This window comes from Nelumbo lutea, chromosome 1 (genome assembly GCF_056320005.1).
Source record: "Nelumbo lutea isolate HS-2025 chromosome 1, American lotus-T2T, whole genome shotgun sequence".
Lineage (NCBI taxonomy): Eukaryota > Viridiplantae > Streptophyta > Magnoliopsida > Proteales > Nelumbonaceae > Nelumbo > Nelumbo lutea.
Genome location: NC_142684.1, coordinates 6,935,468 through 6,951,255, shown reverse-complemented (window position 1 = coordinate 6,951,255; position 15,788 = coordinate 6,935,468). Strand labels below are relative to the sequence as shown.

Here is a 15,788-nt window from a genome sequence, read left to right as displayed (position 1 = left end):
CATTGATCAGAATAGGAGTGAGTTACCTTGTGATATTCCACCTAAGATTAGAGGTATACGAATTTTGGATCAATTGAATCTATTGAAGAATATGAAAAATCATTTTGTAGGGAGCATCCCTGTGTCTATCTTTGCAGTGACGGCACTAGATGGAGGGTTGGATTGCCGATTTCAAGGAAGAGAGAAGAAACAGGAGAGAGAGAGAGTGTGTTTCGACGGCGCACCAGTAACGGTGGACGCTGGACGGTGATAGGTTATGAGAGCCTGAGAGGAGAGAGAAGGCAGGGAGAGAGCGAAGGAAAGTGAGGGGAACAGGACTTTCGAAGTTTCGAGTCCAGTTAAGAAAGGGGATTGGGATTTGGGCGGGTTTTATCACGTCCGTTGAACCTGGACTCCGTTACTCTTGAAACCTATAAGTGACGTGGGATGTAGAAAATTTTCTGCAACCCGGATCCGGATGCAGACGATGTAAACTCTAGCTCATACTTCATTCTAGAAAATGAAGCGGAAAATTTAAGTATTTTTCGAAAAAAAGAAACTAAGAAAGGTCCGATACGAAGAAACCCACACGTGTGAAATAGAGTAAATTGTCTATTCTATTCTAAATTTCTGGTTCTTTCGAGGAGCATAAATGAGATCAGATTGACGTCGAACTGATGGCGTCCCACGTACGCCCCACATGCACATCACAGCGTGCATTTGGAACATCTCCTCAGATGTTCTCAAGACACGGGTGGGCGGTGCTGTGGGGCGCCAATCTGATCTCAGCATAAATGGCTTATATACAACGTTACGTTTCCGTGAATCTGGCTATTTCGTGAACCCTGGCTATAAATAAATAGATGGCTTCTCCCTCGTACCGTCCTCTTCAAAATCATTTCATCGTCTCGACATCCTCTCTGCATCAGTTAACCATCTAGGGTTTTCTAGTCCAGAACTTTTCAAATCTGGGTCCGTAATTCTGCATTCTACACTTGCCATTCTCTGGGGTTTTCTAGTCTAGAATTTTTAAATCTGGGTGCGTAACTCTGCATTCTAGACTTTTCATTCTCTGCATATTTTCTGGTTCTCAATCCATTACCTTACAGCTTGGCTGTTTATTTTCTTCCATTAGATATCCTAATTTCGTCCCTACTCTCGGATCTCGAAATCATTGTTACTTCTCTGCCTATTTTCCAGACTTGTCCTTGGAGATTATCTAGGTATTGGTATGTGGGATGCCGCCTCCAAGCAAGCCGAATGCGGTTGCAGACCAGAACGCCAGGTCGAACCATGGGGGAAAAGATACAGAAGAAGAGGAGACACCTTCACATAATCTGTGGGTGGGCAATTTGTCGAACGATACCACCGATACTGAATTAATGGATGTTTTCACCAAGTATGGCGCTCTCGATAGTGTCACGACGTATGCTTCCAGGAACTATGCATTTGTCTACTTCAAGCGCCTCGAAGATGCCAAGTCCGCGAAAGACGCTCTCCAAGGTTTCATTGTTCGTGGTAACCCTATCAAGATCGAGTTCGCTCGACCGGTTCGTTCTTCCCTTTTGTGTATTTTTTCTGATTGTAATGTGAAATGGATAATTTGTTTTCAGTTCATGGATCAGATTTTTTGTAATTTTATTGCCACAATCACAGTATTATTATTTGAACTTCTATTCCAGTTTCGGCACCAAAAAAACTTAAAAAAAGATCTGTTTTTTTATTAGTAAAAAATTGAACATTTGCTTAATACGAATGGCGTTTTGCATGCAACCGTATCCCGTCGGTGGCTCAAGTATGATGTAATTATCCATTAATTCGCATGCGGCTTTGTAGGCAAAAAGCAGGATGAACATGACTGGAAAAAACTTGGGAAAAAATTGGTAAAAAGGCCACTGCTAACACAGATGTAGTTCAAAAAAGTCAAATATTGATATGATTCAATAAAACACTAACTGGATTAACTTACAAGAGAGAGGTTCATGATTGATCAAAAAAAAAAAAAAGAGAGAGGCTCATTGGATCTTTTTCTTATATTTTATGTGAGAATTGTGAAGAATGTGGCAAAGACTAACATGTTAAAACATGAAGAAACACAATTAAGTATTGTTTAAGGTGTTCCTTTGGTGAATTAACTGAACTCTTCAAAGACTTGCACAATTTACAATCAGATTTTGATTTTGATTCTGATATTTTTAGGCATTGGGATTTTCTGAAGTATTTCTGATGGTTTAAACATCTAATCATTTAGTATGGATTTGTTATGAAGTTATCTTGTCAAATTTGTAGCTGAAAATGAAGGCCAACTAAACTGCAAAGAGAGTGGTTTGATTTCCCTTACTGCTGTATGCAATAAGTGTGTCTTCTGTGCTGTACAGAAGAAAGGACATATACGAAATCTGTTGAGAACTGAGTGGAGGAAATTTAATGATGCTTACTTCCTTGCAAAATGCAAAAATATTAAAATTTAAATCCATTTCATGAGGTGGATGACATGTAATCTTTGTTACCTTCTCAACCTGTTATAGATGACTGAGAGGTAGGTCAATTGTTTCCTATTCTTTGGACGAAGCTGAGCAAATTGAGTGCATGATAATTTCAACTGCGCAGTCTGGTTATTATTATTTTTTCGATCAGCAACTCAGAATTTTATTATAACTTAAAATGAGAGATCAATAAGAAGTTAGAAATAACACCCATTACAACAAAGAATCCCACAACCCAACTAACATTGAGCCCAAAACAAATGTTGTCTATTCACTCCTTGGTTAGATGATCCATTTGCCAAACCATTACCAGAACTCCTAACCCATCTTAACTGAATTTACATATGTCTTGACAGCATCTCGAATTGCTTGAATTCATTTCTTAAGTGCCATAATACCCCTTATTTTTTTTTTCAGCCAACCATTGACTACTTTTGAGTCACCTCCTACTATCAATCTTGTTATTCCCATTTCCTTGGCTTTCTGCACCCTAACAATAGCCACCATTAATTTAGCTTTCACCTTGAAAACAAGTCACAGATGTTGTCATGCCCATCCCTAATCACTCCTCCAATTTGAGGGGGACCCTGATTACTAAAACTACTTCCATCAAAGTTAGGTTTCATCCAAACTTCACTTGGGGGAGATCAAACCTCCAAGACCTTTCGACTCCTAGAAGAAGAAAGGGCAATTGACCCCTAACTTCAATAAAAAGTCTTCCACTAAGAAATCAGAGAATAGTTTCAAAGTTTTCACCCAATGAGCTACTCTACGTGTAATGGTCTCCAAGATTACTTTCTTGTTTCTTTCTTTAACCTCAAAGATTCTTAAATTCCTTCTTTCCTAATATTCCACAGGCTCCACACAATTGCTGCTCTAGCATACTTCCACAAAAATCTGCCTCTTCTTTTTGTGCTTCTCAGAAAGGATGGACTAATTTCAAACCAACAGGAGGGACCCACCTGCAAGCTTGCAACCAAAGAGAGAGCAAAACCATTCCCAAATACAACAAGCAAAAGGACAAGAAATTAAGAGATGAAAAGCACTCACCATTCAACTTACATAAAATGCACCAATTGGGGACAAACACCAGTTTGCTCTTCTATTGCAACATGTCACCCATGTTGATGCTCTCATGATAAACTTCCCAATAGAAAGCATAGACTTTTGGGGGGGATAGGGGCACGGCAGACTTCTTTAACAGGGAAGGAATGGAATGGGGTAGAGGCCACTTGTGAAGAGAAAAAAGGATTTACAAGTAAACGACCTAGAGGGATTGAGATCCCACACCTGTCTATCTTCCATAGACTTGTAAAAAACCAGGTTATCCAAGATAATCAAAAGGTTAGACACTGATGGGATTTCTGACTCTCTTAGGTTTCTCACAAACTCCAAGTTCCAACCCCCTCCCCAAAGGAAGAAGAAGACCCAAAGAAATCAGACACAGGATTTTCTTTAAGGCTTGATAGAGCATGCAAAGAAGGGAACACAACTTTCAAAGGAAGATCCCAAGCCCACACATCTTCTCAGAATCTGATCCTATTACTAGAAGCCAAGTCATACCTGATGTGCTCAAGGAATTGAGGAAGAATACCATGCACTACTTTCCACAGTGTAGCTTGGTTGGCTCTTTGTAGAATACTGGCATCCCAACCATTCCTAGAGAGCCCATGAGTACTTGAAACCACTTTACGCCACAATCTATCATTCTCCAAGGGGAAGTGCCACAGCCACTTAAAAAGAGCAAGAATTTTCTTCCTTTTGTTTCCTAGACCCAACCCACCCTTTTCTTTACTTTTTACCACCTTCTCCCACCAAACCAAATGATCTTTTTTTTTCCTATCTTTTGGCTTCCACAAGAAGTTGCTCATCAATTTTTCTGTTCTCCTCACAATTGCTTGAGGCATCCCTAAAGACAGATATGAAATAGATAGGGAGGTTTGCCAAGGAATCCTACCCCTTCTGAACTAGTTTTTTTTGGTTTTATGTATTCCGCACTTACTTTTGTGCTTGTGTTTCTTGCAGTGTTTCTTGATGAGAACAATTACTAAAATAAAAGAAGAAAATGTAGAAGAAACATAAGGGGCAGAGACCCTGTTCTAGACCCAGAAAAGCTGGTGAAAAAATATTAAAATAAAAGAAAAAATATGAAGAAGAAAAGAAGGGGCTCCACTCCTGTTTCAGACACCAATGATGAGAACAAAAAAAAGCTGAAAAATGCAAGAAGTTAAGAACAAAAGAAGCCCTGTTCTAGACCCAGAAAAGCTGGTGAAAAAAATACTAAAATAAAAGAAGAATATGAAGAATAAAAGAAGGGGCGGAGCCCCTGTTTCAGACACCAATAATGAGGGGAAAAAAGCTGAAAAAACGCAAGAAATTTAAGAACAAAAGAAGGGGGCAGAGCCCCTGTTTTAGTCCAATAATATGATTCAAACCAGGAAATAAGAATGGTTTTAGTCCAACAAAAAGGAAGAGAAAAATGAGGCGTAACCACTGTTTTAAACCAGTGGAAAAAGAGAACAAAATGAAGGAGGAAACTGATTAACTCACCTTGACTTAGAGGACTGTGTTGGAATGATGGAGGGCTGTTGTTCTCTTCTCTTCCTCAGTTTGATTCTTTTGTCAAGTTGAAACTCTTGAGATTATTTTGTTTTTACTTTCCTCACAACAAAAACTTAATAACATGCAATATGTCCTATTATAAAAACTAAAACCAACCAATAAAATATTATATTATACTATTTTTATTTTTTATTTAATAAATATTGTATATTATATATGTGTTTCAGTCCCCTAATCATGCACCTAATACATTTTTTCTTGGTGTTTGGGCGAGGCATTCTCTAAATTGTGAAAGAAATAAAATGTTTCAAAAAATTATTAGCTGAATTGGTTATGCTATCATTTTATTGACATGAAGCTTATAGTTTTGTATGATTAAGTCCTATGTAGGCTAAACTGTTTCTCCCTCAAATAAGTGGCATCTTATTTTCTCAAAAAAGCACATCTCAAAAGTGGTTATTTTCACTTCAAACAAATGCTTTCCTTCTTCAAACATGTGTCTACCCACTCAAATGTATACTTCCACTCTCAAAAAAGTTAGTGGTTGTTTACTAAAAAGAAAAAAAAAGTCATTTCAACTGATGTAGCGCCCATAAAGTGAGGTACTGTTTAGAAATAAAACTTGATTTAATATCTATACGTAAAAAATCAAATAAAATAATAATCTAAATAAAAAAATATAAGAATACTTGGCCCATACCTGGTACGGGGGGTTCTTCTCTAGTAATACAGTACATTGCTCATTCAACACCAAATTCAAGGTTAATTAAAACACTACAAAAAATCAGGTGATGAGCACTCAACAAAATGAGCCTTTCCTTAGCGACACTTTTTTCACTGTTTGTTTTCTTAAAATTTTATTTTAAGAACTAGAAGGAACTTTGCTAGATAGCCATTGTTGTGCAGGGACCTCAAACTAATTAATGCCTTAGGTTGGAGTATGCTACTTGTGGAAGGGGATTTTCATGTTGTGATTGAATATATCATCCAATGAGCCTGATTCATGGGCTCATAAACACCATGTAAGGGAAGTTAGGGTATTTGTCTCATGTCTGGATTGCTTGTTCAGATGGATTATGGGATCATGAAATGACTCTGCTTATGTTCTTGCTAGGGGTGTGTTCAGGTTTGAGTTAGATTAGGTCTCCAGTCCTTGGGGTTTGGATCAAAGTTCACAATGTTTCCTTTTCATTTGATGGTTCATATTAATTATTTAGTTATTTCGTGGTGTTAGACATATGCTGTTACCGGCAGGGTAAAGGAGGTATTACCCTAATGTGGGCTGGTTTTTTTTGGTCTCTGATTATTGCCACTGATAAAATAGAAATGGGTTTCAGTTGCTTAACATTTTCTGGTTGATACTTATTTAACAAACAAAATATTTTTCATTAAAAAACAAGAAGGACAAGATTGGATAATAAGATATTACCAAAGAAAGAAGAAAATAAAACTAAAATCAAAATCATCTACTCAACACTCAGCATAACTCCCTTTAATTACAGACCCAACACTAAAATCAACCACATCTACATAATGAGAACACACATATTCCATCAGTTGTTAAAACATAAGCATGCCTACTTATAGATTAACCAGAATCATCAACCGTAGTTTTTATTTATTTGATATCGAGAGCTTAGATTAGCACAAGCATCCCATTGAGGGGTGCGAGTTGTGACCTCCCCCAAATCTAGAACAAAAAGAAACAGATTAAAATCCAATTACAGCTGAGCCAGTATAAAGTATCCCTGTTTTTCCCTTGTTTAGCAAGACAACCAGCCAAAGAATTTGATCTGACCCAGTGTACTCTTGCAGTCATGTCCCTTGTATACCATTTAAATTTCTTGATTTCATCTCTATAATACCAGGGAATAGAATCTTGGTTTTGCAGCCATCCCACCACCACCTTGGAATCTCCTTCTATTATCAAATTTACTAGGCTAAGCTGGTGAGCAATCCAAATTCCTTGTAATGTAGCAATCAGTTCTGCCCTAGTAGAATCTCCTTCCCCACCGTTCCCGAGAAAACTGCCAAGATGTTCCCATCCTTGTTTCTCACCACCCTACCTATACCAGACTGGCCTGGATTTCCTTGACTGCTTCCACTGAAATTCAGTTTTAAGCACTCTTTTGGAGGTGGTGTCCAATCTAAATGTGTTCTAACCTTCTGGGAACTACTTTTTGCCACCTCCCTCCAGTTTCTCGAAAAATCATCTAAGGAAAACTGGTGCAAACAGTCCATGGTTTTTAACCAATGTATCATTCTAGTCATCACTCATCACACACTCCTTAATTTCTTGTGCGCTTCTTTCCTTTTCCTGAAAAATTCTTGCATTTCTCTCTTTTCAAATAGACCAATTCAAAGCTGTTCTTGTAAACCTCTGCATTATTCTTCCTCTTTTTTGGCCCACACAAAAGTAGATGGGTCAAATAACAAACGTAACTTTGAAGGTAGATTCCACCTGCACCCAAACGAAGAGAGAAAACCAATCCCACAGTTCAGCAGAAAAAAAGAGAAATAAATAAGTGATAGCAATCCTGTCCACTAGATTTGCAAAGAGTGTACCGGTAAGGGGACAAGCATTGATCAGGTCTTCTCTTTTGCAGTTTATCCAAGGTAAACTTTCCCATATAAAACTTCCCAACAAAGAGCATTAGCTTTAGGGGGAATAGACCTACACCAGACTTCCTTGACGAGAAATGCTTGAGGGTTAGGAGATTGATAAAATGACTTGAAAAAGGAAGTACACAAAAAGAATCCCTTAGGGTTAGGAGACCACACCTGTCTATTTGGGAAAGGGGGTCCAAACAGATATTATCAAGAGAAAGCAAAAGCTCAGTCACAGCAGCACACTCTTCCTCCTTTAACCCTCTATGAAAGCCAAAGTCCCAATTCAGACCGAAGGGATTAACAGGAAGGCTAAGGAAATTCGAAACTACCTCTTTTTTATACAGAACCATGTACCATGTTCAAAACCCATATCATCTTTTAGAAAATGAATGTCTAAATTATCTAACCATGAAACAACCTTTTTAACCACATTAAACTTCTCAAAATATCACCAACAAATGCAACCCTCATCACTCCTAATGAGGGTTGGAAGTGGTTAAAATGTGCTTAGATGTATTTTCTCCTCTAATTCCATATTATTTCACCACATTGAGTTCAGTAGTATACCATGGTACTTTTGTATGAATGAATATACATCCTTGGACTTCAGTTACATGATAAGGACATGTATGGAATGCCTCCCAAAAAAATGGAATTGTTCCATACCCTTTTCATTCATTTTGAGGTATCATTTTAAGATGATCTGGATGTTTTGTTGGTATGTCTATAAAAGGAATGTTCTTTGTAACATAATTTGCTTTATGTAAGTCTCTATACGAAAAGTGGGTTTGGCATTTGAGTATGACATGCTGTATGGAACCTCCAAGATTTCTTGAAACAGAGCATAGTTTTCAAGGCGTCTAGGCACTTCTGGGTGACATTGGGTTGCCTAGTTGCCTAGGTGCCTGCCTAGGTGATAAAAATTTTATAATATAAAAAACTAACTTTTGGTTAGTTCCCTAGTTTTATATACCATTCTGCATGTATATTAAGTGAAAAATAGCAATTCTCTTTATTAAGGACATTAAATTTCCTCTAAAAATGTGGCAAATCATCACATCTAAAAGATAAAAATCTTTTACATATATTAAATTCATTATTTTCAAAAATAATACTACTATAGTAAGTAGAGAAGAGATTGGACAGATGGAAGGCTAAGTACCTATCTTTGGGTGGGAGAATTACACTCATAAAGAGTGTCTTGGTTAGCTTACCACCTATTACCTTTCCTTGCTAAGAGTTCCTAATGAAGTGGCTATGAAGATTGAGAAAACTCAAAGAGACGTTTTATGGGAAGGGGTTGGGGGAGCTAAAAAATATCACTTGGTCAAATGGGAAAAGGTGTGCAAGCCAAATGAGGGGGGGGGGTTTGGGGCTGAGGAGGGTAAAGCTAATAAACAAAGCACTTCTAGGGACATGGTTGTGGAGGTTTGGGCAAGGGAGAGAGAGGGAGGCTTTATGGAGAATGGGTGGTGGTTGGGAAGTATGGTGTGATAAGATTTGGGTGGGAACCAAGGGAAGTGAGGAGTTCCTATGGGGTGAGTGTTTGGAAAGGCATCATAAGTTTCAAACAAAATTTCAGAAGCTTGGTCAAGTTTAAAGTAGGGGAAGGCTCTAGGGTGAGGTTTTGGGAGGATGAGTGGTTGGAAATAGGGAAGTTAGGTGAGGTGTGTCCAAGATTATACAAGTTAACAGAACAACAAGTCTTAATAGCCCAATGTTATGAGTGGAGAGGGGAGCAATTGATCTGGAATCTGAAGTTCAGACTTGAGAAGGCCTCTATTTGACCAAGAAGTGGAAGAGTGTGTACTACTGCTGGAAAAGTTAGAGGGAACCAGCATTTTTAGAGATATAGAAGATGGTCTCTAGTGGAAAGAATGCAAGGAAGGCAGATTCACAGTCAAGTCGTTCTACAAAGCATTAATTAAAGAAGAAAGGGGCTCAGATCAGATAAAAGGAGTGTGGGGGAACCCAATACCCCCAAGGGTAGAAGCTTTTGCCTGGTTGGTGGCACATGATAGCATTCTCACCTCTGATCACCTGAAATTGAGGGGATTTCATCTGGCCAGTTGGTGTTTTTTATGCAATCAGGAGGAAGAAACAGTCTTCCATTTGTTCTTCTCATGCAGCATAGCAAGCTTCATATGGAGTTTCTTCTCTTTTCTATTTGGGATGGGTGGTTTCCATCCATCAGCTCCAGCAGAAATATCCTCATTGTTGCCAAAGTTTAGAGGAAGTAAGAAAGCCAGGATTATTTGGAGTTGTGTTCCTTTTACAGTATTGGTCTACTCGGAGGGAGAGAAACAGAAGACTTTTCGAGAACAGGTCAAACAATATAGAATACATGGTTGCTACAGTGTCCAATCTGATATCAGATTGGGTTCTCCGTCTCCCAGATTTTGATCAAGTTTCCAAAGCTGATTTATTGGAAAATTTGTGGAATTCCCTTGACTTACAGCCTTGTAATGTAGAAGCCTTTTTCAGTTTAATGTTTTGAGCATGTACTTGAAGTATGTACTCATAGTTTTCAAGGCGCCAAGGCGAGGCTAGTCGACTGGGGGGCGCCTTGTCGCCTAGTCGCCTAGGCGATGGATTTTTTATGTTAGAAACATAGATCCTAGGGTAGCTCCCTAGGTACCATAACCATATTTCTTTAATAATTGTTCATGATTTTCATAAAAAAGTATAAATTTCATATTAAAGTATAGAAAATCAACATATTCATGAGAGGAAAAGGAAGAAGGAAAATAAAATTCAAAAAATACAGGGGCTGAACCCTTATTTTTGTTATAGGAAAAGAAGAAAATAAAAAGTATTGGTAGTAGTAGTAGTAGAAGAAGAAGTAGAAGAAGAATATATGGAAGAGGAAAATGTGCTGATTAGAAAAAATTTTAAGTTCTTCCTTACTTATTGGTTCAGGTTTTTAAGTCTTTGAGGTTTCAATACAGCATTTAGCAATGTTTGTGTTGATTAAACCCTAATAAATAATAAAGTAATAAAAAGAAATTAGTATATAAACACACAAAATGATTATTTTAGTTTAATAATGTCTATTTTATAATTATAATCTAAAAAAAGAATGAATAAAAAAGTATTTTATAGTAGGAAGTAGAAACTGCTTGGCGATTAGGCGAGGCGAGCCTCAAAGGGCATCACCTTGACAACTATTAATGTACTTGATGTATTTGGTGTGTCATCTTGACAACCAAGGGTGTTAGGATGCAACCTTTTCTTTTAGGCTGAGTTTGGAAGGAGTACAAATGCAAATCTGTAGAGCGCAAAACCTTATATTTTGTATTATTTTGTATGTATTTATGCATTTGTATGTTATATATATATATAACATAAAATGAAATGTATTAATACATACATTAATATGATACAGCAATTCTAAATGATATCATAAAAGGCGCCCACTTTGTCATTTTTGTTGCCTAGGCGGGCACCCAGTCGCCTAGAAGGGCGCCTAATTGCTAAAAGTCAAGGTGTTTGGGCGAGGCGCCCAGGCAAGGGTGCCTTGACACCTTGGCAACTACGAAACAGAGTATACCTTATGTAGGGTTTTGTTGTTAAATCTAGATTGCAACATCATTCTTCTTGTCTGTTCAGAAGCTCCAATCTATCTTTAGGTCTTAAGAAAAACAAAAAGCAAAAGTCAAATGTTCACCTGATGCACAATCAATATTAACTAAGTATTTGACCAATGAAAAAAGAAAGGGGATTAGTAGAAGATTTTAGGAAAAAGAGAAACAAAATAAATGTAGAAAATTAAATTGAACTTCACCCATTGAGGAAAATAATGCTAAAATCTTATCTCATTAATGAGTGTAATATGTCAGGTTTTATATGCTTATGTTTTTGGGCCGATGCTATTCTTATATGCTATAATCTGTGTAGACACGTGTGTAAGTATCTGTTCCATGCTCATGCCTATTAAAATGTGCCACAATTTTGTAATAGGGATTAGAAAATTACCATTTCATTGAAATTCCCATTTTGTCTAATCTGAGACTGGTCAGATTTTTTTTAGTTGGGTTTCTTTTATTTAAACAATATATTGTCATTGGCATTTCTTGCTTCTAGATTGTCACTAAAAGAAAGATGAAATTTTTAGCCTTTGTTTGTTTTGGAGTTCTTATGGAATTTCTTTTTGCAGGCTAAACCTGGTAAGCATTTGTGGGTAGGTGGAATTAGTTCATCTGTTACAAAGGAACAGCTAGAAGAAGAATTTTTAAAGTTTGGGAAAATTGAGGACTTGAAATTCCTTGGGGACCGCAATTCTGCACTAGTTGACTATCTTAGATTAGAAGATGCTGCTGAGGCTTTGAAAAGTATGAATGGGAAGTGCTTAGGTGGTGAGCAGATTCGCGTGGACTTTCTGAGGTCACAACCTTCACGAAAGGTAAGCCAATGATGTTACTGATATAAAAGTTCATTCTGAAGGCCTTATATGAAGTTGTTAAAAAATGGGGTTATTGATAAACCCAAACCAGACAAGAATGATTCTGGTGTGAAATTGCAACAATGGTGCACATATGGTGGTTTAAATGTTCTGCTCGGTGATGTTGTTAAAATGTTGCCTGGGTGTCAGCTAGGTGATTGTTTTGGAGGCCTATCACCTAGTTGATCAACTAGGTGGGCAGTGTAGATGTAAAGTTGAGGTAACTACAGACAAGGCTTCCTTTATATATTGATATGAATATGTATCACCTATTTCTGGTTATAATTAGATAGGAGTATGCATGTAGAGCCAAAAATGAGGACTCTTAATTCTTATGTGTAATGGTAAAATCTCTGGTTGGCAATCATGAGAATGTGGGTTCAAGTCTGAGGCCAGCCACTTTGTACCAAAAAAACAGGTCAAACATTAGGGCTGTATACTGTCTACTCCTCCCAAGAGGCCAAGACCCAGATATCTGGGACCATGATTGGGTGATGACCTTTTTAACCCTTGTGTCTACTTTTCTTTGAGCTAGGTGGTCATTCAAAATTCATAGTTGTTATTTATGAAGGTCAAGTGTAAGTTGCTATTATGTGGTTTACTGATTTAGGGGGTGTTTGCCAATGTGTATGATGTGGCAGTTATTGTTTTGAAAAAAAAAGCTGTACAATGCCCCCTTAATTTGTGGTTTAATAGTCTATAATTAACATGAAATTTCATAATACTTATGTATGGTATACATAAATTATAAAATAATTGGTTGAAATTTGATTTTCATCCTGGTATCAATAGGAAAATTGGTCTGACTCCCATGAATCAAGGGACGGACATAGAAGGAGCACAGGATCTGCAGAACATTCATGGATTCCACCAGATTCCATGAAAAATTTCCCAAGGCATCAGGTAATTTTCATCTGTTGGATCTTTTCTGCTGTTATAATTGCATTGACTTTATCTCCTTAAGTGCTTGTGTTATTTTAAGTTGTCATGTATCTAGGAGAAATTACATGATTTAGCTGGATGCATTGTATGTAGTGCAGTTTACCACTCTTCATCCAGTAGTGAAGTCAATGTAACTACTTCTGTGACAGGTCGCCTGCAAGAAAAATCTCTGCACACACTCTGCAAGCACGGGCATCCAGCTGCACGTTGGGAACATCCATATAAATTTAACATACATGTATGGGAGATATTCCTGATGTGTGCCTGGACGCCATGTGTGCAGAGTTTTTGTTTGCAGGAGTCCAGGCTCACTATTTTCTGGAACTTATTTTCAGGAACTGGCTTATTGATGATTGTAGACCAGCTGCTTGGGCTTTGGGGCCTTGGGGGTGTATTTGCAATGCATGATAGTCTTCTGAATCAAGTATACATGGCAATGCTTGTTACATCAGTTTTTTTCTATGAGATTACCGCTTTGATTTTGGCATGTATGAACAGTTTCCAAGTGGCTTGACCATTTGCTATGTTCTTATGTTGTATTTTTGACAGCCTTCTCAACAACTAGGAGGCCGAAGAGGAGAAGGACAACCAAGCAATATTTTGTGGATTGGATATCCTCCTTCAGTTCAGGTTGATGAGCAGATGCTTCATAATGCCATGATCCTGTTTGGAGAAATTGAAAGAATCAAAAGTTTTCCATCCAGGCATTACTCGTTTGTAGAGTTCAGAAGTGTAGATGAAGCTCGGCGTGCAAAGGAAGGTCTCCAAGGCCGTCTTTTTAATGATCCTAGGATACAGATACTGTTCTCAAGCAGTGAATTAGCACCTGGTAAAGATAACCCAGCATTCTATCCAGGAATTAAAGGTGCTAGGCTAGATATGTTCTTCAACGAACCTTCTTTTGGACCTGGAACAGGGGATATATTTGGTCATAATCGTCCTATCACGCCAAGTAACTTTCCTGGATCTTTGCCTCCTATTGCCATGCCTGGTCCAAATATGATGAGGCCTTTTGGTCCTCAAGGTGGTTTTGATTCACTTCATTCAGGCCCTGAGTTCAATGATTTGGCAGGGCCCCTCCATAATTTTCCAGATCCTAATCCTAATAATTCTATGGGCCCAAACTGGAGAAGGTTGTCTCCACCTGCATCTGGCATGCTTCCTTCTCCTGCACCAGGTATGTGGCCACCCATTAGGCCTTTGCCTGGTACATGGGATGGATTTGACACTAACCCATTTCAAAGAGAGGCTAAGAGGTCAAGGATTGATGGTCCTCCCACTGTTGATGATGCTCCCTTTTCTGTGAGAAAGATGGACAATCAGGGTATTGTGGAACAGCCATATGGATTTGGGCCACAGCTTGATACAGGCACTCCACTTGCAAATGTTCAAATCCAGGGTCGTCATAGTCCAGCTGGTGTAAGAATTCCAATTGGAGAGCCTCCTGGCCAGGGCCTTCCTGAAAAAGATTACTGTTGGCGTGGCATTATTGCTAAAGGTGGAACTCCTGTTTGTCATGCTCGATGTATTCCTATTGGAAAGGGGATAGACTCACAGCTGTAAGAATAATCTTTCCTGAAAATTACTCTGTTGATAATTGTTGCTATTTTATTATCATGGATGTGTAGACTGTAGATGCCTTTATCTGCTCCCTACACAAATATGTGGTACACCTGTGGTGGTGTATCTGCTCCCTACTGTATGGGCTTTCTACTTCATGGTATAATTTCATGTTTAATATCGAAATGATACACCTCTATATACGCATGGGTACACCAAACTTGGGGATGGTAGAAGGCATCCTTCTAATGCTTATAAAATAAAAAAAATAAACAATATAGAGTATCGGTCATATCAATATGCAGTGATACCCAACTTTTGGTATCAGATGTATCAATATTTTGATCTTTGGTTTCTTATAGAGTGGGAACCTGTGCTTCATGTCCCGGTGCCATAGCTAATAGGGGAAATTATACACCAGATTATCCTAACCATCCACCTAAGAACTTAAGTGGCATTTTGAAGTATGAAGTCTGATGTCTCTAAAGTGTATTTAGATCTTATTGAAATAAGAGTTATTTTTTATTGTATTTTTTTGATAAATAAAGAACTACATCTGGAGTCTTATTAGACTGTCAAGGAGTTGTTGATTGAGTGGCTATTTAGTGCTGTCAATGGTTTGGTTCTATCCAACCAAACCAATTATTGAGTTAATAATATATAAAGGTTTCCTAGTTTTCTTGTAATTTGTGTTATATCTTGTCTAAAAGGGTAAAATTGATAGATAATATATAAGATAATTTTGGTTAAAAACGCTTGATTTATTAACATATAAACAATTTACCATTTCACTATCATTTTTATTAAGGTTATATTATAAAAAATGAAGTTTCAAGTTGTTATTAACATAGATAATAATAGATGTTAATTGGGTCTAATTGCCATCGGTTCAGACCTGATTATTCTGATTAATGTTTGGGATGGTTCTGGGTTTATGATTTTGTCTTGATTAATAATCGGTTCAGGACTGGTTCACTCTGTCCTATGGCTCTTGGAATTTCTTTTCTATAAACATAAGTATGAGGGGTGTTGTCATTATAAAAATTAGAAGGTTAATGAGTGAAGGGGGCCCTTAAGTGCAAAATTAATAAATGATAGTGGTGATTCAGAGCAAAAAATCAAATTTAACTGGTCCTATTAGAGACATAACCAAAGACAGAAAAGTGAAGATTATTAATTATCTGATTAATTCAGACATAAGTGACAAC

At 37.7% G+C, this 15,788-nt stretch overlaps 1 protein-coding gene across 14 annotated transcripts in view; it reads left to right on the top strand.

Moving 5' to 3' along the window:
• The first annotated feature begins 799 nt into the window (after nucleotides 1–799).
• Nucleotides 800–15,788, top strand: part of LOC148873364 (flowering time control protein FPA-like) — a 28,434-nt gene continuing 13,445 nt past the window's right edge. For 10 of the 14 annotated variants that reach the window (XM_088964532.1, XM_088964524.1, XM_088964534.1 and 7 more), the window contains exons 1-4: nucleotides 809–1,529; nucleotides 11,794–12,039; nucleotides 12,871–12,981; nucleotides 13,570–14,579. In XM_088964532.1, coding sequence (XP_088820658.1) covers nucleotides 1,218–1,529; nucleotides 11,794–12,039; nucleotides 12,871–12,981; nucleotides 13,570–14,579 — 1,679 coding nt within the window. In that variant the 5' untranslated portion in view covers nucleotides 809–1,217. Of the gene's footprint in view, nucleotides 1,530–11,793; nucleotides 12,040–12,870; nucleotides 12,982–13,355; nucleotides 13,445–13,569; nucleotides 14,580–15,788 lie in introns of all 14 variants that reach the window. The other 4 variants (XM_088964537.1, XM_088964538.1, XM_088964536.1 and 1 more) reach the window with 3 other exon arrangements.